This window comes from Euprymna scolopes, chromosome 26, assembly GCF_053919585.1.
Source record: "Euprymna scolopes isolate OS-2025 chromosome 26, ASM5391958v1, whole genome shotgun sequence".
Classification (NCBI taxonomy): domain Eukaryota; kingdom Metazoa; phylum Mollusca; class Cephalopoda; order Sepiida; family Sepiolidae; genus Euprymna; species Euprymna scolopes.
This window is the reverse complement of record NC_136507.1, coordinates 60,118,286-60,146,282: the sequence shown is the minus strand read 5'-3', so window position 1 is coordinate 60,146,282 and position 27,997 is coordinate 60,118,286. Positions and strand designations below refer to the sequence as shown.

Genomic DNA, 27,997 nt, shown 5'->3' with positions numbered 1-27,997 from the left:
TTCGGCAACACTAAAACAACAATATAATTCAGCAAAGTAAAACCCACAACCTGAAAAAAAAAATAGCATTTAACAATTATAAGTCTCTTTTTGTTTTCTTTCAAATTTTTCTTATTTCTTGTACTAATCGATTAAGAAGTCCCTGCGCAATTTTACAAGCAAGAAACATATGTAATCTTCATCGTTAGAAATACATAAAAATTCACGTAAGCATTTTCTTTAAAACACATGACCAAAATGTTTTTCTTTAAAATCATTATAAGTCTCTTTTCTTTCTCCTATTCTTTTTGACGACAATTAAAATATAAAGTTCGTATGCATGTGTACAGAAAAATGTGTTTAAACATTCTCCATTTTTTCTATAAACGATAATTTTAATAAAAAGAAATTGTCACTGTGACTGTCTATTTTTTCTTTTCTTTTCTTTCTTTTTTTTTAAACGTGAAGGGCTTTCTCTCTTCCCCTCTGCACAGATCATCGGCCTGTGTCTCCTAATTTTACCCCCTCCTCGTGAATCGTGAACATTGATAAAAAAGTAACATTAAAATTCTAAAATTCTTCACTGACCTCACCCCAATCACTCATCGCGTCAACTTTGATCCTAACCAGTAATTCTTTCTCCAAACATTAAGCGTTCGTGTATCGACGTTCTCGATGTATGTTAAATATATCCACTCTCTAAATACAATTTCTCAATGATTCTTCGTCTGCCACCGGATCATAGATCCGACGTATCCCACGTGCCAGTGTGTCATATCTCGAACTATCCGAATTCCTGGATGCTTCTTTTCCTGCATCCCACCAAAACTCATGTTCCGTTTTCCGCTAACAACCTGGCCAAGTCGAATCACCATGATTTAAATTTTTTTTCGAACTATCGCCCCAACCCCCATCACCTAGCACGCGACGTAAGACAAATCCATTCTCCCACAACAGATGAAGCTCTCAGGAAATTCCTTAAATCGACGAACATCTCTCATAAAACGTGTTATGCTGCTAGAAGTTCTTGTAAACCGTGAGTGAAAAGACGGGAGAACGCCGCATTGCCACAAATATAGAAGACTTCTATATGGACAAAAATTGAAATTATTAGCAATTCCTGTCCTAGGCTTACATTTTCACAAAGTAACAAAATGACGCACCGTCATGCTCTCTGATCTCACTTTAACACCGAGTGAACGTAATCCGTGCATCAGGAGTTGATGCATGTCGCCATATCTCATGTTCCTAGACAACATGTGGGGAGAAAAAAAAATTCATAATATTTGAATTGCTCCCCTCACTTTTATACTCCTTCAGTACAAATCACTATCTAATATCAAAATTTCCCGAAATAATTATCACCTCTGAGGCTCCTCTCCGTCATAGATCTCCGCACCAGCGTGTTGCACCCCGTCTCCGCTTTCACACCCACCTGGAGCGACTTTCCAACAGAGAGAAAAAAATCTAGAGAAAAAAAATCAATCCTCACAACAAAAAGAAAAAAACTGATCAAGAGAAAAAACATGTATCCAAAAGGGACGACATTGTTTCTGTCTTTCTTTAAAAGAAAAAGCACATTTTCCCCTATCTCTTTAAGCATAAATGTAAAAAAAATATAGAAAAACTATGACGAATCTCAATATATATTTAAAAAAAATTCCGTTCAAACAGATATGCGCGACCCCACGCTCACTCTCCACCTTTCTTTTTACGATTATCCCCTCCCATCGAACTAAGGTTTTCCACCTATTGCGCCACTTTTCATTGTAGTCGCCAACTTTCTCTTTTTTCTCTCTCTCTCTCTTTTCTTCTATCTCGGCTGACCGCTCCAACCCGTCACTCCTTTTTTTTTCATTGTCCCGTCGCTCATACACGATTTCCTCACTTCCTTCAAACGTACCGCCGCTACGACCCCCCCCCTCTCTCTCTCTCTCTCTCTCTCTCTCTCTCTCTCTCTCTCTCTCTCTCTATCTATCTATCTATCTATCTCTCTCCCAATGAATCACACATGGAAAACCCTGTATTCGCACGTTTCTATGAGGCAAAAAATATACGTCTGCACATGCTAAGAAAACCAAACAAAAAAAAGCTAGAAAAATATTTCATCAAAATGCAAAAAATAAATTGGCCTAAAATTTCCGATTTTTTTCTGTGCAGAACTACAAAACATGAGAAAGCCCCTCACCGCGTATCTTTTTTTTTCATCTCGCATTTCCCCTTTTTTCTCCTTCTTCCTCCTCGGTTGCTTTGCGTGGTTTTGTTTTCCTTCACTTTTTGTGTCCCGTTTTTTTTAATTCAGCCGTTTAAATTTTTTCTGCGTCTCTCTCTCTCTCTCTCTCTCTCTCTCTCTCTCTCTCTCTCTCTCTCTCTCTCTCTCTCTCTCTGAAGTTTGTAACAAGAGCGCTCTCATGTTATTTTTTCACTTTCTTTTTTTTGTGTCCGTGATTTTTTTCTGTTGTATGTTTAGTTGTTTTTCTTTTTCAAAATGGATTAAGCCATTTCTATTTTTTTTTCTGCGTGTCCCTTTTCGTTGTGGAATCGCCCGAAGGTCGAATCTCAGGTCTAACGGCACCATTTGTGACCAGACGTGTGTCTTCGACCGATCGCCGACTCCCAACGTCGTGTATCGTGGATTTTTCGTTCGACTATTCCTCTTATGGCCGGATCGTCATTTTCTTGCTGGCGACTGTCGATGGGAACACACGTGGTTTTACAAAAGTAGAAATATGATAATTTGTGGAACAAAGAAAGGAAAAACACAAACGCCAATGTTCACATATAATTGACTGTTGGACTTGTGAGTGTATGCGTGTCTTCTTCCCGTTCTATCGATGTTACATTTGTGTCTATTTCTGTTTCACAATCAACTCTAAAACTGTCCAAATTCTATCCGTCGCGACGGGCATCTAGTTGTCAACTAACTGTCTCCTCTATGTTGGTATCTGAGGTCGCCCTCCCACCCCGACTATCGGAAGCTGCCCTTCCCTGTTTTATTTGTAGGTTTCTATTGTTATTGTTAACTCTAAAAACCTCGATCTAAAAATACTTACAGATTCATTGTTTGCTACTTCCTATCTATTGTTGATTGTAGGATATTTCCTATTTCTTTGTTTATTCTAAGCCATTTCCTATTCCTTTGTCTATTCCCCCCCCCCCCACTCTCAGCACTTAGTGGCTCAAGTCCACCTCAGGGCTACTTTATAGTATCACAATAGGACAATATCATAGTAATCGTTAGAAGTTTTAATTTTGTAAATTGGAACACTTAAGGGGAACGGCTCATCAAGAACTTGTTTACTTTGGACTTGAAGACGACCATATTGTAGTCAGCTGGAAAACAGGTGTGCAGATCTAAGAAAGAAGCTTGGTTCGTGAAATCTATGTTTAGGTTTAGGCACAGGTGAAGAGTGGGGAAATTATTGATAGTGGCTTCAGATAGACGAGTGTTTCTCGTGAAATTTGGGGAGGGGGAGACCATAGATTGGAGCTCAGACGAGCTCAGATGATCTATGAAAATTCTTTTATTTCACGACTATTTTAAATACAATGTTTTAAGCTTTTTCATTTGTTTAGGGGTCAATTCTTGTTCATTTGTTTGGGGGTCAATTCTTTGGGTTATTTGATGATGATGATGATGATGATGATGATGATGATGATGATGATGATGATGGTGATGATGATGATGATGATGATGATGATGATGATTTAATTTCCTAGGGGAAAACTCTTACCTGTTCATGGATCATGTCACTCTTCCTTACTTCCGTTTCGCTCTTCCCACACATGTCCAATATGACTTATTGAATTTTATGATACCGTAGTCAGAAGTAACAGCCATGGATGAAACATGTAACGTTATCTTGTATTGAATCAAATTTCAAATTAAGAATGAGTATCACTATTTTATTATCGAAATGGGCCGAGTTTTGAAGAGTATTGAAAGTATTCCGAAAGTATTGAGAGTAGCAACACCAAAAGATGAGTATTTCTTTTTTAATCATGGTGAGATCAAATTGAAAAAATGGATAAAAGTTCTTGGGTTACTGTATGCATAGTTGTTGATATATATATGTTGTTAAGTTTTGAGACATTGTGTTGAACAAAGATGGCGGCGTAGTTCAGATCAGTAACCAAGATGGGGACCAAGAATCAAATGCGGTTTGTCGCATAGTTAACCTCTTAAGTTCTGAGATATTATGTTGAACAAAGATGGCGGTGTAGTTCAGATCAGTAACCAAGATGGTGGGGAAGAATTAAATGTGGTCAGTGACGTAGCAAACGGCGAACTGATTGAATCCAAAATTCGTCAATTTTTATAATAATTTTGCGACGTTTTGATTGGTTGTTTAGCACAGCCGTTGGTTATAAAAATGATTGGCGAATCCATTCGTCTCATACCCCCCATCACTGAGTCTGTTGGCTTGATGGAGATCGCTTTTTCAGCCTCGTCTGGCTAAGATCAAAGTGTAGTATCTGTTTTCAGTGCTCTCTGCTGTCTGCGTCGGAAAGCTAGCTGTTTTTTTTCTTTGTTTGGCTACTGCAAGGACCAGCCTCCCCCCCTGTTTTGGGGGAGATTGGAACCGCAAGGACCCGTTATTGTTTTACCTTGTTGACCTGATTGTTTTTGTTATTGCCCTCGGGCAACTGAACTAATTGTTTTTGTTTTCTATTATTTTTCAGATAGTCCGGGGTCCAGCTATTGCTTAAGCAACTGGCAAGGCAAAGGGAAACCGACGTGCCTTTTTAGGCGAAGGTCCCCTTGGTTTCCGAATCGGCGGGCTCTAGTTGGGCTCAGGACCATGAAAGCAGATGGAGCAGGCCGCTGCTCCTGCAACCTTGGGGGACGCCTCGGGTGCAGTGGCCGAGGTTGAGAAGGGTTCCGGGGGTCGCCGCCCCAGTTCGGAAGGGTCGTCGATCGGTGTGTGTGCGGTCGGGTCGTGGTTGTTTCGGGGGTTGCCACCCCAGAAGGCACCCCTAGTGCAGTGGCGTCTGGCAGGGTTGCAGACACGGGGATTGCCACCCAGGAAGGCACCCCTAGTACGGAAGATGCAGCGGCCTTCACCAGTGTCGTCGTCGTGGATGCTGACAGGCCCTGGATAACACCAGTGACAGTGGTGGCGAAATCCAAGGAGAAGGAAGTGGAGGCCTGGAGAAGGTTCATCCAACAGACCCAAGGAGGTGAAAACGAGGAAATATGAAGGGAAACAGCAGCAAAAAAAGAGGCGGCCCATAGAGCGGTGGTGGTTTTTGGAGGATGAGGAGGAGGCAACGACACTAACACCACCTACGCCGAAGCAGTCACAATCTGTAAGGAGCAGCCCCGGAAGCCAGCGACAGAGGGCTTGCGAAGGACTAGATCGGCAGAAGTAATAGTGGACGATGGGTGCTGCCCAGGGATGGGGGGATCAGGAAATGTGGAGCCAGCGAAGAAGGAAGAATGGCCAGCCCTCGCAATTACAGATTCCCCAATTCCGGCAGCCCAAAAATCTCCATCAGTAGCAGTAGCAGAAGAGCGGTGGGCTTTGGGACCAAAAAACCGAGCAAAGGCAAAGTCCCCGGAATTCTACCGTCGACTTTTTGAGGAAAAATATAAAGACAGTATCAACGGGAACAACATTGAGGTGGTGCCAGAAACACTGGAAAGAATAAGGGAGCAGTCAGTTTCCCTACTCACCCTGGACGCGACCGGAAAAGGGCTGGTAGCAGTGCCCAAAGATAAGATGATGGAGTTGCTGGGGGAATTGAAGATTCCTGCCCTGTATGCTGTAAAAAAGTTCAACGCCATGTGGGAGGTCCTCTTGCCGACAAAGGAAGAGGCAAAGAAGCTGGCAAGAGGGGACCTCACATAGCGCAGCATAAAAATACGAACGGAATATTTGTCGAAAAGGAGGTCCGTGGTAACAGTCACAGGAGTCCCGTGTTTCTTGATAGAAGAGCAACTGGGGGTCATCATATCTCAATATGGCGAGGTTGAGGGAATTGAGGCAATGAAGGGCCCCCGAAACATCATGACCGGTGACTATAAGTTCAAGATGAGGCTGTCGCGGAAAGAATTTTATGCGATCCCAGCACAACTGACTTGCGAGGGCTGGTCAATCGCCATCATCGTGGAGGGGAGAAGACCCCTATGTTGGCAGTGCCAAAAGACGGGCCACTTGGCCAGATTCTGCCTCTGGGGAAAACGGGAGCAGAGACAAAGAAGCCTGAAGAAAAAGTAGTGCAAAAGAAGGTGGCGGGTGAGACCAGGATGGAGGAGAAAGAAACAGAAGACAACAAGTGGAGAAAGGTGGTGGCTAGGAAAAGCAAGAAAACAGAACCGGCTCCACAGGTAACAACACGAAGTGTTGCACCAGCCACAAAAGGCAGCTCCTCAGGCTCCGAGAGCAATGGAGGAGAGGATAAGCAAAAAGAGAAAAGGGAATGGAAAGACCAGAGCCCTGAACTTCCTGAAGAACCACTCCCCCAGGAGGAAGTTCAGCTTACCCCACCCCTATTCACCACCCAGAATACCGAGATGGAGCAGTCGGAAGCTCCAGTGACAACCGTGAAAGCAGTGGAAGTGGAAAAACCTGAAAAAGAAAAGAAACAGGAGGACCAGACAAAGTCGACAGCCCCAAGGGAGGAAAAATCTAGAAAGTTCCCTTTCTGGCCCGGGGAAAGAATATGCACCACCGACCTGAGCACACATGGTCAGTGACCTCAACGGCAGACAAAAGATACACATGAAAGAGCTGGAAGCCCTGAAAGAGATAGAAGGAAAAAAGAAACTTTCATGATACTCCATCTTTGATAACCTTCGTCCGAGTGAATAGGGGAGGAAGGGCGAAGGCTCTATGGTGGATGATTGAGACCGGGAAGTCAGCCTTCAAGGGATTAAAGATTGTAGATGGGGAGCACCCATCTCTGGCAAAGATTGCAAATCAGTGTGAGGGGAGGGTCCCTGTTTATGTTCACCCCTCCTTTTATAGGGTGCTAAAGATGACGTTCCCCTTGGATGTGGGAGGCCTGGCACGAGACGGACGGCTTACGTCCGACCTGCTCACGGGCAGTCTCGGTCAGGCCTTCGAAGTACTGACCCCCGAGGACTTCAGACCCCTAGTCGACGAATACTACTAGTTAGGGAAACATGGCCACGGGCTTGAACCTAGCTAGTTTGAATGCAAGGGGCATGAGATCTCAAAGTAACGCTGCTCGCGTGCTGAGGGATCTTGTGGCCCTTGAGGTAGATGTAGCTGCCATACAGGAGACCCACTTTGTTGGGGCAGGGGACTGCGATGTGCTGGTAAACGATTTTGATGTTTACTCCTGAGCCTCCTGAGCCGGGGGGTTTCTGTGCTAGTGAGTCGCACCCTGTCTGCGACGGTTACCGTTGTCCACGCGGACGCTCATAGGAGACTGGTCGTGGTCGATGTTGCCGTTAAAAGTGGCACGTTCCGGATCGTGGCAGTTTATGCGCCCAACATCCACAGCGAGAGGGTTTCCTTTTTTTGGCGGGTGGAGGTGTTTCTCTCTTCGGGTCCGAAGCGGGTAGTCTTAATCGGGGACTGGAATGCCGTCCTGGACCCCAACATAGATAAGGTCGGGGGGGTTAGAGGGTCGGAGCGGGGTGACAACAGCCTGTCTGACCTGATGGTGTCATGCAATCTGGTCGACAGGTTCCGTCTGGATTACCCCGAGCGGGAGATGTGGACGTGGCATGCTAGTTCGGCCGCCTGTTCGAGTACATACTTGGACAGGATGTTAATTAGAAGGGGCGAAATAGATTTCCTATCTTGTCCCACGTTCCACTGGCTAGGTCATTTGGACCACACTCGTGTTGGCCCATCTGAAATTAGGTAATAGGCCTAGGTTGGCTGGCTACTGGAAGTTGAACGTCTCCTTATTGGAGTCAAACGACTTCCGGGAACAGCTAACATCACTAATTCAGAGGGAGTTAGTGGGGCGGTTACCGGGAGTAGCTGGTGGGTTAGGCTTAAGGTCACCATTAGGCACTTTTGCATCCAATACAGCCAAAACCTCACAGTAACTAGGGCTCAGACCAAAAGGCACTCAGATGATAGACTGACCCGAGCGGTGGCAGGGGGGATTCCCTAGAACTAGCTCTAGTTAAGGGGGACCTGGATCGCTTGGCTAGCGAGCGATACGCAGGTCAGGTAGTTAGAGCTAGGTTAGACAAAGTCTCCAACGAAGCCGTGAATGTTGACGCTGGTGAGCATAAGGCCGCCCTAAGATGTGGCTCAGATGGGTACATTTGGGAGGTGAAAAACCTGGAAGGGCGCTCTCTCGTGTCAGCACAGGAGATCTGCAATGGGTTTCGGCAACATTTGAAGGAGCACTTCACCCAACTACCCAGACTCCGCGACCAGGAGTTTGGCAGCTATTTAGCTGATTCGCCCTGCCTTACTGCGGCTCGAACGGCTAGCTGCGAGGGGATGGTTACGGAGCGTGAGGTCATTACTGCGTTGAAGCAGGTTGGCCGCAACAAATCTCCAGGGCTCGATGGTTTGCCCTACGAACTGTTCTTGAGGCTGTCACCCATGTTTGTGCCTCTTCTGACGAGCGTGCTTAACCATTGGTTTGCCCAGGGCTCAATCTCGAAGCAGGTTACCAAAGGAGTGGTCACGCTTCCGAAGAAGGGGGACCAACATGGAGGGGGGAATCTAGACGACTATAGGCCCATCACTCTGCTTAACGCAGATTTCAGGATTTTGTCACACGTTCTTGCGAATAGACTGCAGGTCGTTATCGGTAACTTGATCGAACCGGATCAGAACTACACTGTGAAGGGTCGATCGATTCAGAACAATTTGCACTTGGTTCGCACGATCATAGAGGGTTCAGAAGACAACACTGAAGCCGCACTGATCCATTTAGATCAGTCCAAGGCGTTCGATAGGGTGAACCATGGGTTCCTGAGATCTGTTGTGGAAACCGCCGGCTTTGGTCCGAACTTCCGCAAGTGGGTCTCCGCCCTGAATCGTGATCCCACGGTAGTGGTGCAAGTAAACGGTAGGTTGTCGGAGTCCTTTGGGGTCTCCCGGTCGGTGCGGCAGGGTTGCCTCTGTTGTATGTCCTGGCATTGGAACCCTTCCTTCGCAAATTAAGGGACGAGGCGGCGGGACCAGTCCTGCGTGGCATAGCTCTACCTGGCTGCAAATTTGCCAGGGTGTCCACGTACGCTGATGACGTCACTGTGTTCGCTGCAAGGCGTAGCGACGTTAGAGCGGTGATAGAGGCAATCACTGAGTACGAAGTTGTCACAGGGCCAGTGATCAATCGCAGCAAGTCCGTTGGCCTGCGGTTGGGCGCCTGGACTGGGGTAAACTCGCTTCCAGGTACGTTCGGCTGGACTGATGGCCCGGTAAAGATCCTTGGAGTGTGGTTCGGGCCAGACCTCCAGCTGGACAAGAATTGGTCGCAAGTACAGACGGAGGTCGAGTCGTCAGTAAGGACTTGGATTCGTAGGAGATAGTCCTAGAAGGGTCGCGCGGAGGCATGTGCTACGTACGTGTTTCCATTGATCCTTTATTGCTTGTCTGTACTTCCCTTGCCTGCGGATCGCTGTAAGGCTTTAGAGCGCCTTCTTTTCAAACTTCTTTGAAAGGGAGGAAAGCCGTATGTCCACAGACAGGTCTGTACGCAGAAGCTTAGCGAGGGAGGCTTGGGAATGCCGGACTTGAAAAGTCACAAGCACACAGAAAGACTGGCGTTCCTGAGTTGGACACTGATGGAGGAAATGCACTGGGTACCAGACGTGGCATTTTGTTTATTTGTTTCTTTTTCTTTCTTTTTGGGTGTTTTCTAGTTTACCCCCCTCCCCATCATCTCACCTCCATTTTATATATAAAAAAAAAAAAAATACTTTTGTTTTTGTAAATAGATTTTTGTTTTTATTTTTCGGTAAATATGTTTTTCTCTTCAGCGTGAATGTCGCCCGCCATCCCGTTAGCTGGGGAGCTGTTATTTTAAGTAGGTCCTGGTAAGAATGTAGGCGGCTGTGTATAGAATGATAGAAATTCTAGTGTAGGTTTTCGAATAAAGTACTTGCTATCCAACGCAAGTCTAGCCTAAGACCATTAGCAAAGACCCCTATTTCTCCCCCTTACTGGCCCTGGTGCCTAAGTTGTTTCGGACCCCAAATGAGGCCTTGGCAGTAAATAATGCCAAGGCCAGGACCGAAACGGCTAAATATACATGACAAGTCCATTGTTATGGGATGTGTCTCCTAGCGGCGTCGTCTGCAGGGAGACAGGGTAGTACATGTCAAGGATTTCCGGTGGGGTAAGTTTATTGCTTGCTGCCTGAGGCGCCCCGACCGGGGAATGCCTACAGGGTTACTCAGGCAATTTTTAAATTGCAGGAGTGCCCCTTCTTTAGGGGATCCTGCGAGGTTCCCACTTTCCGGCCTTGTGCCACATATTGCTAATGTGGGCAGCAATTAAATATATACCCCCCATCACAAGTCAAAAACATTTTACACACCCCCTTTTTTGATATAATGGAAAAATCCTTTCGGATTCAATCTTGGTTTCACTTGAGTAAAGGAAAGAAAAATAAATAAAAATAAATGAACAAAGAAAAATAAACCAATAAAATAATTGTTTTTTTGTATTTTTTTTTCTTTTTCTTCTGGTTTTATGGGAATTTGTCTTTATTCTCATCGGTCAAAAAGAATTAATATATTGGTATAATGTGTGCAAAAAGAAGCCATTTATTTTTGATACATATAAAAATAAATACTTTTTAAATATATAAACATACAAATAGAATATTTTTCAAATACATATAAACATATGCACAAAAATACACAAATATACATTTTTGTTTTATTTTAACAAATGTTTGCCAAAAAAAAAAATACAAAAAGAACTATTTGACAAAATAGGAAGTTTACAAAAGGGTTTTAACAAGTGGCTTTTTTTTCTTTTTTTTTGGGGGGGGGTAGAAAGGTAGAAATGGTCACAGTTTAACGTCGTGCCCGGGACAATAATAACTCCAGCAATATCATGAAGTTCAAAAATGCTTCTCGAAAGCAGACACCACCAAATTACGCACCTCACCGCAACGTATTCTCCAAAAGTAATTTTCCCAAAAAAAGAATAAAATCATCTGCTATAATTGTTGACGACCCAACCACAAAAGTTTCCAATGTCGATATAAACGCTCTAAAATGGACTCCGTAAAAAACGTTGAGAACTTTGAGGAAAGAACATACATTTCTATTCACATGTAACTTTGACAATACCACAAATGGTAAAAAAAAAACCTTGTAGACTGTGGTACTACAGCGCACGTTATCACAAAGGAATCTGATTTCATTAATTTTGATTCAAACTTTAATCCTCAAAGTCATTTTGTCGAACTTGCCGACGGTAGTTAAATAAATGATATATTCTTGAAAAGAGGCGATGCTAAAATATACCTAAAAAAATAATAAAGGCGAAATCTGTAACTGTATTTTAAAGAATGCTCTGTTCATGCCTATATTTAAGCAAGACATATTTTCCGTGCAGGCTGCAATTAAACAAGGCGCGAATATACAATTTGGCCAAAATACACCAAAATTAACATACCCCAATGGAACTGTATTTGACATTAAAGAAAATGGCCGACTATATTATTTAATAAGTATGGTTCCCTCAAAAACTGCCTGTCATGACTTGGAAACCTGGCATAAAATTCTAGGACACTGCAATACAGCTGATATTAAAAAATTACCAAATGTAGTCGAAGGCATGAAAATAATACCTTCAGACGATCTCCCAAATTGTGATGTGTGTGCACATTGGAAAATGACAAAATATATAAGCCGAACGCCAGACAAAAAATATACAAAAAGAACTATTTAACAAAATAGGAAGTTTACAAAAGGGTTTTAACAAGTGGCTTTTTTTATTTTATTTTACATATATATATATATATATATATATATATATATATATATATATATATATATATATATATATATATATATATAGCTCATGATATCAATGATGCGTTTGGCCTATGAATCACTAACGAACGTGCGGCTCAACGGTGGTTCAAGAAATTTTGCAATGGTGACGAGAACCTCGAAGATGAAGATAGTCGCGGTCGGCCGACTGTGGTTGATAACGAACATTTGAAAGCCTTAATTGAAGCCGATCCTCGCAAAACCACACGAGAAGTTGCTGTTGAACTCAAGGTCGACCACTCAATAGTCGTTCGCCATTTAAAGCAAATAGGCAAGTAAAAAAGTTGGATAAATGTATGCCGAATGAATTGAACGATAATCAAAATATCGTCATTTTGAGTTTTTTTTCTAAGCTCCTTCAGTGCAACAAAAATGACCCAGTTCTCGAGCAAATTGTGACGTGTGATGAGAAGTGGATCCTCTACGACAACCGGCGATGTTTGGCAAAGTGGTTGGATGCCGGAGAAACTCCACAACACTTTCTGAAGCCAAAATTGCACCAAAAAAATGAAGGTTATGGTGGCTGCTTGGTGGTCTGCGGCCAGTCTCATCCATCACAGCTTCTTGAATCTGGGCGAAACAATTACAGCAAAAAAGTACTGCTTACTAATTGACGAAATGCAGCAGAAGCTCCAAAGTATGTGTACGAGATTGGTCAATATGAAGGGACCAATTCTCCTCCATGACAACGCTCGCCTGCATGTTGCTCAATTGACCATGCAGAAGCAGAACGAATTGGGCTACGAGACCCTGCCTCATCCGCCATATTCACCGAACCTCTCTCCCACCGATTATCACTTTTTCAAGCATCTCGACAACTTCCTGTGTGAAAAATGCTTCAAAAGCTGAGATGATGTCGAATCAGTCTTCGATGACTTCATCAGTTCCAGAACTTCAGATTTCTATGCTAATGGGATAAATAAACTTGTTTCTCGTTGGCAAAAATGTATCGATTCTAATGGTTCTTATTTCGATTAATAAAGTTTATTATGAAAAAAGTTATGATCTTTTGAAGTTGAACATCAAAAAACGACATTATTTTTGCACCAACCTAATAGCTCTTATTTTTATTCCACCTGAATGGATCACAGGAGATTGCCAATTATATTATTATAATGACTGAACTGATGCATTCATGACCTGAAAGGTTAATCTCTTTATTGCAGATATTGACGGTGTGAGACTCTAAAAAAGCAACCCTGTCATGGACGTGCATTAGAAGAAGAGATGCGTCACTGAATTCTTCCATGCGGAAAAAATTGAACCGATTAACATTCATTGGTGCCTGTTGAACGTTTACAAAGCAGATGCAATTGATGTGAGCATAGTTAGGAGATGGGTTTGCCGATTTCAGAGTGGCGACAGATGTGAGTGACAAAGCGCACTCTGGACTTTTGCAATCGGAGCATCCAAAAGAGGCTGGCAAAAGTGCATTGAGAATGGTGGTAACTATTCTGGGGCACAAAAAAGTCAATCGTTTCAATGGTAGCACTCCGGTCTTTGTAGTTCTACCACATTTAATTTTTTGTTAAAGAATAGGAGGCCTTACTGTCAGAACGACTCTCGTGTATATGAATAAAATATTAGTGAACCTTTAGTGAGTTTTAATGAATTGAATTGCACAGAATTTCAAACAGAAACAATTGACACAGAAACATGTTCATTGATTTCGATATTTTGACTCTTTTTTTTGTCGAGTTTTTGAACATTTTTATTAAGGTGAAGTTCAATTATGTATAAAAATATACAGAGAATATTTTTTCCATGTTTCAAAATAATTTTTTTTAGAAACCGTGGGTTAGTTTCAATCATAAAGATTGAAAACTTTTATCATAATCAAATAAATATTACTTAGGATTAACTCATAAGTAAATATTTATCATAATAAAATAAATATTACTTACGATTAGCTCATTAGTAAATCTTTATGATAATCAAATAAACATTACTTACGATTAGCTCATAAGTAAACCTTTATCAAAATAAAATAAATATTACTAACGATTAGCTCATAAGTAAACCTTTATCATAATCAAATAAAGATTACTTACGATTGGCTCATAAGTAAATATTTATTATAATCAAATAAAGATTACTTACGATTGGCTCATAAGTAAATATTTATTATAATCAAATAAAGATTACTTACGATTAGCGCATTTATAAATCTTTATGAGAATCAAATAAATATTACGTACGATTAGTTCATAAGTAAACCTATATCATAATAAAATTAATATTACTTACGATTAGCTCATAAGTACATCTTTATTGTAATCAAATAAATATTACCTACGATTAGTTCATAAGTAAACCTTTATCGTAATAAAATAAATATTACTTACGATTAGCTCGTAAGTAAATCTTTATCATAATAAAATAAATATTGATTACGATTGACTCATAAGTAAACCTTTATCATAATCAAATAAATATTATTACGATTAGCTCTGTGCCAGTTGGCACAGTTTAATATTCAAATTTAAAATCGTTAAATACAATTTAGGCGCGCAGTGCAATTGATTGTTTCGGCGCGTTAAAAAAATGAAAAATGACACCCACGCAAATTCCGGCGTGACCTTTATATACCAAAGGTGCGGACCTAGTTGAAAGCACCCCATGTCATGTCTTCCGTCCAATGGAATTCCTCCTAGGACACATTTTAAAACTAATTTTCTAGAGCTCGTTTGGAGCCGATCAAATCGAATATAAACATGCACAAACACAAAATCTATCTCTTTAGTCTCTTAGCCTTTCGAGCATTCTTTCGTCTCTTTAAACTCTTCCGACTCATTCAACGCTTTCTCATTAGGACTTGCCACGCGTGCAAACATCAATTATATCATTTCCACTGCTCCGCGCATTAATACTCTCTTTTAACAGACGAACATTAATATTGTCTCTGTTACATATTTGAACATTCAAAGAACACAAAAAAAAAAGAGACTCGCCATCTTTCATATGAACTCGAAAAAAAGAACTCTGAAATATTGAGAACTATGTTTTGCTTGTTATTGTTTGTTATTTCTATTCCGGAAATAAACCTCCGTTTGTGTTGCACATAAGATTTCTTACTTTTATTTTTATTATTTGTGGAGGAAGTCAGTTCCCAAAAAAAGGCCAGGCGACCCCCACAAGTTGGTGACCCGACGCAGAAATCATATGCACAACGGAATCTTATAAGCTATTAAACAACCATGACTCAGCGGCAAAAGCGATAATTTTTTTTTCGACCACAGTTAAGCTCCGCGTCCTCGGAAAAAAGTCAGTTGACAGTTTAAAGGCTTTGAAATCACTTTCGAGCGAAGAAAACAAACATGGAACCTTCCTGTGTTGAAAAACCTCTGGCAACGTTAACGGTAAATATACCAACATTTAATCCTACCAACATAAAGACCTGGTTTATCCAAATCCAGGCCCTTTTCGACGCAAAGCGGATAACGTCTCAACGAACCAAATACTGTTACTTGGTGGAAAAACTCCCGGCAGACGTCGTCGAAGAGGTGGCGGATTTATTGGAGAATGTGCCAGAAGACAACCCATATGACGAACTTAAGGAGGCCATCTTACGACGGACAGGCTTTTCAAACGAAACAAGGTTACGCAATCTTTTCACCCAAGTAGAATTGGGAGATCGCACTCCGTCACAACTTTTGCGATACATGCGTACATTGCTAGGGGACAACAAAATGTCCGAAAATATAATGAGAAGTCTGTGGCTGGATAAACTTCCAGACACAACAGTACAAATTCTAGCACCCACAACGGAAAAGACAAATATTGAAAAACTCGCCGATATGGCAGATCGAATCCATGAAAATCTGAGGCACCGCAAAGTAAACTCAGCACAAGCACAGCAGAAACAGACGTGCGACGACGATATATCGGGACTAAAAATGACGGTCGAAAATCTCACTCGACAAGTGCAGGAATTAATGCAAATAAACCATCGTTACTCATTTAATAAACGATCGGACTACCGAAAACGAAGTCTTAGTAGAGGTCGAAGCAACACACGGGAACGAGCGAACGAAATCTGTTTTTACCACAAAAAATTCGACACACAAGCTCGGCGTTGCACTTATCCTTGTTCTTTTAAAAACAAGAATCAGGGAAACGAATATTCCGGCCAGTAGAGACGATGACTGTCGCTGGATTTTCCACTAAAGGTCGTCTATTTTTTATTCGTGATAATAATCATGGATATAACTTCTTAATAGACACTGGAGCTGAAATCAGCGTGATACCACCTCTACGTAAACAAAAAGCTATTCCACAGCCTTACCGCCTCCAAGCAGCTAATGGCACACAAATATCGACATACGGTGAAAAATATTTAGACGTCAATCTCGGCCTGCGCCGCACATTTCCGTGGATTTTTACCATAGCCAACGTGACGACACCAATATTAGGAGCAGATTTCCAAGCACGGTTTAATCTATCGGTAGACATGACTAGTCGCACACTGACTGATAACCAAACAAAAATCGTAATTAAAGGTATCACCACAAGATACCAGTCTACTGGGATTAGTTCTGCCTTACCTGAAGAGACGTACATTCGTCGGCTGTTTCAAAAATACCCACAACTTACTCAGCCATTCAAAGTCACGGATAATATTAAACATAATGCAAAGCATTATATTAAAACGAATAGACAACCAGTCTACGCCACCCCCAGACGTATGAAGCCGGATAAATACAAGATCGCAAAAGACGAATTTCAACGCATGTTGCAACAAGGAATTATCCGACCTTCCAAAAGTGCGTGGTCATCTCCTCTACACATGGTACAGAAAGCAGACGCGACAACATGGCGTCCATGCGGCGATTTCAGGAGATTAAATGCACAAACTGTACCGGATAGATACCCTATCCCACACATTCACGATTTTGCAATCGGACTGCAAAACGCCACGGTATTTTCCAAACTGGATTTAGTAAAAGCGTATTACCAAATACCGGTGGCGGATGAAGATATCCACAAAACAGCACTGACCACACCATTTGGACTTTACGAATTCGTCAGAATGCCATTCAGACTTAGGAACGCTTGTCAAACCTTCCAAAGGTTAATAGACGAGGTTTTTAGGGACCTTCCATTCGTATTCGTTTACGTGGACGATGTCCTAATTGCTAGTAGAAACCTCGACGAACATAAACAACACTTGGAACAAGTTTTTCAAAAACTGTCCCATTACGGTTTAAAAATAAACTTGGACAAATGTATTTTCAGTCAGCAAGAAGTAAACTTCCTTGGACATTCAATTGATAAGGATGGTATATCACCATTACCCGAAAAAGTAAGCGCCATTACGGATTTTCCACAACCTACGTCTGTTAGACAAGTTCGTCGCTTCATAGGTATAATTAATTATTACAGACGATTTTTACCCAACTGTTCCACAATCCTTGCACCGTTAACGTCATTATTGAAGAACAAAACGAAAAACCAACAATTAAAACTGGACGGATCAGCTTTAACAGCTTTCCATCAAGCTAAAACTGCCTTAGTCAATTTCACAAAATTGAATTATATTAAGGACAGCGAAGAATCGAAGCTTACACTTACAACAGACGCGTCAGACATAGCTGTAGGAGAAGTTATACATCAACTGACAGGGGATACAATGACCCCTATATCGTTTTTCTCAGCCAAACTGAGCAAGACACAGACAAAGTACAGTACCTTTTCAAGGGAACTATTAGCAATTTATTTGTCAATTAAACATTTTAGACATCTGTTAGAAGGAAGAAACTTCTGTATTTACACTGACCATAAACCGTTAACATATGCACTGCATACGCATGTAGATAAATATGGTCCAAGAGAAATCAGACACTTTGATTATATTGCCCAATATTCCACAGACATCAGATACGTCAAGGGGCAAGAAAACATCGTGGCGGACGCATTATCACGAGCTGCAATAACTTCACTAAATTCCAGTTCGTTAACTATGGAATTAATTGCATAAGAACAAAAGACGGACAAGACACTCACTGACGTACAACAGAAAACGTCTTTGCAACTGAAGGAAATGCCCGTACCTTTTAGTGTAACAACACTTTATTGTGATACAGAAAAAGAACAACCGCGTCCATACATACCGCCAAGCATCAGACGACATGTTTTTCTACATTTTCACAATTTGTCGCATCCAGGCAAACGAGCCACCGTAAAAATAATAACAGACCGCTTTGTTTGGCCGAATATGAATGCAGATATTCGAAATTGGACCAAGACGTGTGTATCCTGTCAGAAAAATAAAATACACAGGCACACGAAGTCACCGCTGGGCACTTTCAGTGCGCCTGATGCCAGGTTCACCAATATCCATGTTGACTTAGTGGGGTCATTACCGCCCTCAAAAGGACACACCCACATTCTCACCATAGTCGACAGGTTCAGCAGATGGCCAACAGCCATACCCGTGAAAGACACATCGGCAGCGACAGTAGCTGGAACAATACTAAAAGACTGGATAGCAATTTTTGGAGTACCGTCAATACTCACAACGGACAGAGGTTCGCAATTTCAATCGAAACTCTTCGAAGAGTTCAACCAATTGTTGGGAACAGCTCACATAAAGACTACTGTTTATCACCCTTGCTCAAACGGCCTCGTCGAACGCTTTCATAGACAGCTAAAAACTTCTTTGGCTACGAGTCTTAACAACGCAGACTGGTCAGATAATTTACCATTAATCCTATTAATGATCCGAAACACAATAAAAGAAGACTTACAAAGCACACCAGCAGAGCTAGTTTTTGGATCCGTAGTCACACTACCTGGACAGTATTTTAATGCATACACAGATATTTCACCCACGGCTACATTTGTGACGGAATTAAAGAACAAAATGTCTTTTCTCAAATTTACCCCCACCAGGAGGGCTGACAAACAAACATATATACCGAACGACCTTCACACATGCAAATTTGTGTTTATCAGGAATGATACGGTCAAAAAGCCATTTTGTCAAAATTACACTGGACCATACAAAGTTTTGGACAGAAGTGAAAAATATTTTACTGTCCAATGGAAAGACAGGAAAGACAACATCGCGATCGACCGAATTAAACCAGCATACATTGAGGAATACCCTCAGACAATTTCCCCACCAGAACAAATTCCCTTAGAACATGGGAGTCCAGCAGAAAATGACGAGGACACCAAACCCACGACAAAAACGGGTAGGAAAGTCCACTGGCCGAAAAATTTCAAGGAATACATTATATATTGAAAAAAAAATTTTTTTCCAATCTGGGGGGAGTATTTGTGCCAGTTGGCACAGTTTAATATTCAAATTTAAAATCGTTAAATACAATTTAGGCGCGCAGTGCAATTGATTGTTTTGGCGCGTTAAAAAAATGAAAAATGACACCCACGCAAATTCCGGCGTGACCTTTATATACCAAAGGTGCGGACCTAGTTGAAAGCACCCCATGTCATGTCTTCCGTCCAATGGAATTCCTCCTAGGACACATTTTAAAACTAATTTTCTAGAGCTCGTTTGGAGCCGATCAAATCGAATATAAACATGCACAAACACAAAATCTATCTCTTTAGTCTCTTAGCCTTTCGAGCATTCTTTCGTCTCTTTAAACTCTTCCGACTCATTCAACGCTTTCTCATTAGGACTTGCCACGCGTGCAAACATCAATTATATCATTTCCACTGCTCCGCGCATTAATACTCTCTTTTAACAGACGAACATTAATATTGTCTCTGTTACATATTTGAACATTCAAAGAACACAAAAAAAGAGACTCTCCATCTTTCATATGGACTCAAAAAAAAGAACTCTGAAATATTGAGAACTATGTTTTGCTTGTTATTGTTTGTTATTTCTATTCCGGAAATAAACCTCCGTTTGTGTTGCACATAAGATTTCTTATTTTTATTTTTATTATTTGTGGAGGAAGTCAGTTCCCAAAAAAAGGCCAGGCGACCCCCACAGCTCATAATTACATCTTTATTGTAATCAAATAAATATTACTTACAATTAGCTCATAAGTAAACCTTTATCATAATCCAATAAATATTATTACGATTAGCTCATAAGTACATCTTTATTGTAATCCAATAAATATTACTTACGATTAGCTAATAACTAAACCTTTATCATAATCCAATAAATATTATTACGATTAGCTCATAAGTACATCTTTATTGTACCTATTTACTATGCCTCCCCACGGGACAGTTAGAAACCAGGGTCGTTTTTTAACGTGGAGAAAAGGTACAAAAATAAAAATTGTCTCAGTCGTGAAGGATTTCTCCTCCACCGAAAGAGAACAAGAAATAGAAGTGCCGCATCCGAAGAACAGATAATACACTTTGATCTTGACCAAAAGGCCAAGAAGTAAACCTTTATCATAATCCAATAAATATTACTTACGATTAGCTCATAAGTACATCTTTATTGTAATCAAATAAATATTACTTACGATTAGCTCATAAGTAAATCATTATGATAATCAAATGAACATTACTTACGATTAGCTCATAAGTAAATATTCATCATAATAAAATAAATATTACGATTAGCTCATAAGTAAATATTTATTATAATCAAATAAATATTACTTACGATTAGCGCATTAGTAAATCTTTATCAAAATAAAATAAATATTACTTACGATTAGCTCATAAGTAAATATTTATTATAATCAAATAAACATTACTTCCGATTAGCGCATTAGTAAATCTTTATGATAATCAAATAAACATTACGTACGATTAGCTCATAAGTAAACCTTTATCAAAATAAAAGAAATATTACTAACGATTAGCTCATAAGTAAACCTTTATCAAAATAAAAGAAATATTACTAACGATTAGCTCATAAGTAAACCTTTATCATAATAAAATAAATATTACTTACGATTAGTTCATGAGTAAATCTTTATCATAATAAAATAAATATTAGTTACGATTAGCTCATAAGTACATCTTTATTGTAATCAAATAAATATTACTTACGATTGGCTTATAAGTAAACCTTTTTCGTAATAAAATTAATATTACTTACGATTAGCTCATAAGTAAATATTTATCATAATAAAATAAATTTTACTTACGATTAGCTCATAAGTACATCTTTATTGTAATCCAATAAATATTACTTACGATTATCTCATAAGTAAATATTCATCATAATCCAATAAATATTACTTACGACTTGCTCATAAGTAAATATTCATCATTATCAAATAAATATTATTACGACTAGCTCATAAGTAAATCTTTATCATAATCAAATAAACATTACTTACGATTAACTCATAAGTAAATCTTTATTATAATCAAATAAATATTACTTACGATTAACTCATAAGCAATCATTGCATTCGAACCTGTATCAGCGTCTTCAGCATGAATGTTTAATCCAGGCAAAGTACTGTTGATTTTGCGATTCTGAAAATAAAAGAAAAATATTTGATTTATTGATAACACATCGCGTCCCTGGAAATTTCGTTACAATTAATCTTTTCACTGCCATCGGAATAATATGGCTTAACGAACATTTAACTTTCACATCTAAATTAAGATTTTATAACAGCAACGTCTTATTCACACTGCTATATTGTAGTGAAACTTGGCATCTCAAAATTAGCCAAGAGAGTAAATTATACACATTTGATTCAAAGTGCGTTAGAAAGATGCTAGCATCAAATGGAGCAACTGATTTACCAACCAAAAAGTCAGAGACCGCATTAACCAAAAGGTATTATCGTCAGTAATCTGCAAACGACATCTATGCTAGCTCAGACACACTTCAAGATTGGCTCCAGCGAGAATTGCCAACCAAATACTCCAATGGACGCCTGATGGAAAAAAGGAAAGGAAGGCCAAAAATGAACTGGAAACAGACAATCAAGAGAGATTTAGTCGCAACAACAAGAAGCTGGAAGGATGCTGTGAATCTGGATTCAGATAAAAAACAATGGTTTACTATGACTGCTTCATGCATAACAGTCCAAATATATTAGACATCGATTGGATTTAATTTTGTTTCTAATTCAACTTTAATTTATCTTATACTATAAAAGTCCCATTTTTTTTTAGAAGTGGCGAATTTTAAATTGATAACTCTTTTTTTAATTGCAGATTTGGCAACTATCTGTTATTTTGAGTTCAGATTGGCTTGACAATTAATCATATGGTTTCAGCAGAACAGAGCCACATGCTACACATATAATATGATCAATTTACTGAGAGAAACATTTTATGAACGAATAATTTCACGAAATGGACCTGCTAACTGGCCACCTCGTTATTGTGATTTAACCCCATTAGATTAGTTTCTTTGGGGATATGTAAAGTCCCATGTCTATGCTGATAAACCAGATACAATAGACTACTTGCAAAACAATATTCAACGCGTTATTACTGAAATACAGTCTAGTTTAATGCGTAACGTTGTGAAAATTGGACCTCTAGGCTATGTCATTTACACGCAAGCTACTTGGCTATATGCCTTGAATTATATTTGAATTGATAACTGACAAAACTTAAGCTTTAGAATAATCCATAATATATATTTCTATATTTGTATGATTAAGATATTTTTCTGTGATTTATTTTAATTTAAAGTTTGCAGTCTCTAAAACACACCCTATATGATTAGATAAGGCATGGGAGCAGACAGCTTAAAACAAAAAGCACAAATGCATCTCGATTCGAAATCATGTAATAGGAATGAATAATAAAAAGTCAAAAGATTATTATGAGCTGGAAAAGTTGTAGAATGCAATTGTCTGTATGAGGATTCTTTTCGTATGATGGAATGTGAGGACTACAGGACAAAATAAGAAAAACAAGAGTTATGAGGCTGTCGAAAGTAAAGCTAAGATCTATTTTCTACTCTCATAATTTACTCATCAAGTGACCTATCTCCTGCTAAGTTGTGGTAATAAGATGAGTTGTTGCTGTGAATGTTTTACAAGGAGGAACTAGAGATTGGAGATCAGTCGAGCACCTTTCAGGGAAATTACGATTGAGCAGAGAATAATTAGCAATGTCTCTTCCGTGAGAAAGAGGTGGTAGAAAAGAGAAGAGATTACCCACTCACTAGATTCCAGAATACGCTTTTCTAGTTGTAACAAACTACAAAAGCGTACTTTGGGGTGAAACTCCCTAGATGTTGCATCAGGACTCCATCTGAGGAGGTATCTGATTTTTATGTAGATAGGGGATTGCATCAGAAGTCAGATGCTTCAATTGCCTATAATGCATCAAAAACCAAGCTTCCCTCCTTTCATCATAATCGCTCTGATCCCCACCATATTCCAATTGAAATGAATGGCTCTCATCTTGGGGAAGCCCAATGTCTTCACAAGATTCTGGGTCTGACCTTCACTCCTGATCTGAAATGGAACACATACATCAAATCTATTGCCAAGATCGCTGGAAAAATCACTCTACCACACCAGTAAATATCTCACTGCTGATGCAATTCACTATCTGTATAAGATCCACGTTCGCCCTAGAATGAAGTACTATTGCTACATCTGGGCAAGAGCTACATGGCGGGCCCTATCCAGCCTTGATAGAGTTCAAAACCACCTTCAAAACCTAGTAGATGATGTCCTTTTTTCTTCCCTGCTATCTTTTCCCCACAGAAGAGACACTGCGAGCCTGTTTCAGCTCTATAGTTATTTTCATGGCAAGTGATCGACTGAATTCCAGTCTATGGTCCCCTCCCTTCCCAAACTTTCACAAAATCACCCGACTAGCTACAACCACTATATATGATTTCTCTCACCCTATTCTGTAATGTAAACGCAGATACAATGAACAACCCTTCTTTCCCAGAACTGCCCGCCTGTGGAACACTGTTCCGCTGGCCTGCTTACCGGTTGAATACAACATGGTAGCCTTCAAATCCAATGTAAACAAGTTCTTGTTGAGCCGTCCCCATAAATAATCAAATTCTACCCAATTTACACCATTAACGATTACTAACTACACTACCCTCTTACATTCATTAATCCTTATCCTCGAATGGACTTCGGGCCTTGATAAGTGTTGACTTTCATGTAAAAATATGTTACAATATCGAGTGAACATAATGATCGCCATATTTGATACATGTGACACGTAATATGTGTCGTACGATTATTGCATTCTTTTTTTTTTAGGATGAGGTAGTTTAATATCTGTTCTGTGGTCCTCCCAGTGCTTACCTTCTTTTTTTTTTTTGAGAGGTGTGGTATATTATCTCTTCTGCTCTCATGAGACCATTCTCCCAGACATTCCCTCCTCTTTGTGGGAAGATAGTGTAGTATTTGTTCTGTTTTCATGAGACCATTCTTCTAGGAATTACCTCCTCTTAATGAAGTGGTGTTAGCGCACATCAACCAGAAATTGTAACTTACTGACAATTACGTCAAACGACGGACGTGAAGAAGTGAAATCAGAGTCTGGATGGAACAAGTGCAGCGACAAGATATGTCTGAGATGTCCTTCTTGTAAGGGTCTCTTTCTGTCATCCTCTCGTTTTTCCCGTCATCCTTTTTATGGAAATCACCTCAAACAAGACGTGAAGCCACTTAATGTAATGAACTAACAAGAACAAAAGATAATTATCGCAAAGACAGATGTCTATTGATCATAGTTTTGAAAAGACCCAGATTATAGGTAGGAGGAAAACAGTCAGAAAGAAAAGTTTCGCAAGAGATTTGGTCGCAACAGGAAGAAGCTGGAAGGATGCTGTGGATTTGGATTCAGATCAAAAACAATGGTTTACTATGACTGCTTCATGCATAACGGTCCAAATATATTAGACATCGATTGGATTTAATTTTGTTCTAATTCAACTTTAATTTAGCATATACTATAAAAGTCACACGTTTTTATTTTAGAGGTGGCGAATTTCTTGGAAAGAAACTACTGGAATAAAAAAAAAATTGTGTTACGATAAGGTATCAATAGAGCAAATTGATGGAGACCATTAACCAAACGAATGGAAACAAACGAGAGATGGAATAGATCAGGTAATTCTGAAGAAGATGTGCCATAATAGCATTTATAGTAAAGACTAAGACTAGCAACATCACGTCTGTGAGAGGGAGATTGCAGAGAAAAAGAAAAGGTGGAGCCAGTTAAATTGTAACGTTTCTGCATTTTGTAAAGAAACCTTAATTGGGACAAGTATTCATCACCTCAGATATGACAACAATGCTCCATATATATTCTGATAGTAAATTTTTAGAGATAGAGAAAAGCCTTAGGTGTGAACAAGTGCTTTGAACGATAGAGAAAACCTATTTTACGAGAAGCAGAAAGGGCCATGGATCTAATGTATGTAATCCAAGAAAGATTTGATGAGAAAGAAAAGGCCAAGAAGTTTCAAGCAAAAACGAATTGAGCTAAATAAACCAACCCTTTTCCTTAAGAACAAGCGCAGCGCCAGAATACGTTTGAGATGTTCTGAAATCGGGTTGAAGGAAGTAATGTACTTCTAGTAACAGTTTCTTTCTGTCATCCTCTCGCTCCCCCCCCCATCGTTGTTTTACAGCTCAAAGATCAACTCGACTAAATAAACCTTCTTCCTTATAAATAAGCTTCCTTAAGAATGTATTTATTGTTTGAATGGTCCTCAGTCTGGGAAGATTACTGCACGTGTGAACATTGAGACGCCGACTAGGAGAGAACAGATATGTCAAAAATGAAAAGATTTGTCATGTTATTGAAAACTGGCGACGTGAGTGTTAGAGTTTTTTTGTTTTTTAAATTATTATGGCATTTTCACACTAAATAAGGCACAGTGCCACTGTGATGTAGGGAGCTACTATCTAAGACATAATTTGCAGGGGCACTATGTAGGGAGTTGAGCAGCAAGATGTCTGTTTACATTACACTTGAACTTTTGCATGTCAGTACAGTCAGAGAAGCAGGAATCCGGAAGGGAATTCCAAAGTCTAGCAGTCTTAGGGAAGAAACTAGTTGAGTAGAAGACTTTCTTACATTTGGGGATCTCTACTGTGCACGGGTGAGATTTTGGACTCGTTCCTTATACAAGACAAAGGACGTAAATCCCTAGTGTTGTGTAAGAGTATAGGAAAGGAATATTTGTCAACTTACCTCTGGAATACTCGTTTGGTAGGGACGGTTCTCAAACACAGGCGAATTGTCATTGTCATCTATTAGGATGAAGACATATGTCTTCGTTTGAACTGATCCCTGAAAGTATATAACAAGAACACGATATTTAACGCATTGGAAATGTTCAAACATATATAAAACTAGATGACACATGATCCGTTTGAGTGGACGTTGGTACATTATACAGTAGTATAGATGAAAAATCCGTAATCAGAACAACGGTTGAGCACATCCAAAATATAAAAGTATTTTTAAATATCTTGAAAGCAGGATTTTTTAACCCTCGTTTCCAGTTTCTAGTGTTATATATCTTTATATATGATTTTCCTACCTCCAATTCCAATCTCTTTTTTTTTTTTAATCTTTTTTGAAATTTCTCTTGAATTTCAAATTCAATTTTCTAAAGACTTTTTCTCTAATATCGAATTTGAAATCTGGAATTTTTTTTAATATTTTGGATGTGCTCAACCTTTGTTTTTCATTTTGGATGTTATTCAACAGCTTTTGGAATTATTTTACTGATTCCTCCTTTGGAAATGGTCTGGTATATGCCTCTTGTCCGAAACATCAAATTTTATATCCCAATGTGAATCTTTACCTTAAGGGAACCGAAACCCACAAATTCTTGAAATTCCACTAATTATCGTTTCTTGGAAATTTCCTACCTGGATATTTCTATTTTTACATTAATTCAAAGGATATTGTAAGGATTTTGTTATACTGTAAAATACTTTCTGGATTTACGAGGATTGTACTAAGACTTGATACTCCACAGATTTTTACCTTGTTGAATTTGTAAACAGTTATCATATTCTTCGCCTTGGACTTCAACTAAAGACTTCACTGGAACTTTTATTTTATTTTTAACTTATTTTAAACACCTTTTTGAACATTTTTCTAATCCCATTTTCTCCATTTTCAGATCGTTTTATTTTTATTTTTTTATCTATTTATACATATATTTTCATATCCCCTATTTACTGTTTCTATCTCCTCCCCTTTCTTTCTCCACTTTCTCTTCTATCTTCCCTATTTTTTCCTTTCTTCTTTTATTATTGGTCCTTCTTTTTTTTTCTTTTTTTTTTTACACAGTGGTCACCACTTATCAAGGCCCGGAGGCCACTCAGGGATAAGGGTTATTGCAAGTACATTACTTTAGTGTGGAGATTTGATGAAGTGTTTACTTAAGGGGGCGGTTTATTAGGAATTTGTTAACGTTGGACTTGAACACATCCAAGTTGTAGGCTGGTGGGAAGCAGGCAGAGGGAACAGAGTTCCACAGGCGTGCAGTTCTAAGAAAGAAACTTTGTTCATGGAATCCACGTTTTGATTTAGGCACAGATAAAGAGTGGGGAAATTTTTCACAGTGGATTCAGCTAGACGGGTGTTTTTCGTGAAAGATTGGTGAGGGGGGACCAGAGATTGGAGTTCAGACGAGCACCTTCCATGGAAATAACGATAAAGCAAGGATAGGCTCGCAACGTCTCTTCTGTGGGAGAGAGGTTGCAGGGAAGAGAAAAGGGCATCCCCCACTAAGCTACAAAGTCTATTTGGCAAGTCTATCCTGCCAAGGCAGGATAGGCTGTTTTTAGCAGCTCCTGCCCAAATATGGCAGCAGTATTCCATCCTTGGACGTACTTGGCTTTTATATAGATAGAGAATTGCATCATTCTTTAATGATCCCAAGTATTTCATAGTGGCCTATATATTTTTTAAATATTACCTACATATATACAACTCTTCCGATTCACCCTTATATGCTGTACATACTTTTAATTATTTTTTTACCATTTTATCCTATTCCTTTCATACTCATTTCATTTTTAAATGCAATTAAGCCAGTTTTTTCTATATTTGTATTTTGTATAATTCTGGCCCTTCTCCTCTTCTGGTGAGAAGCATTTAGCTTCGAAACGCCATCGCCCGAATATTTTTTTTTTCAATTTC

The 27,997-nt window shown here is 39.5% G+C and overlaps 1 protein-coding gene and 1 pseudogene across 2 annotated transcripts in view; both read right to left on the bottom strand.

Moving 5' to 3' along the window:
- LOC145248101 (protocadherin gamma-A11-like) overlaps positions 1-27,997 on the bottom strand; it is a 131,357-nt gene that overhangs the window by 2,133 nt on the left and 101,227 nt on the right. For both annotated transcript variants that reach the window (XM_080109890.1, XM_080109891.1), the window contains 2 exons: positions 26,030-26,128; positions 21,266-21,358 (listed from right to left, as the gene is read on the bottom strand). In XM_080109890.1, coding sequence (XP_079966016.1) covers positions 21,266-21,358; positions 26,030-26,128 — 192 coding nt within the window. The remainder of the gene's footprint in view (positions 1-21,265; positions 21,359-26,029; positions 26,129-27,997) is intronic.
- LOC145248458 (U2 spliceosomal RNA) lies at positions 20,088-20,308 on the bottom strand (annotated as a pseudogene).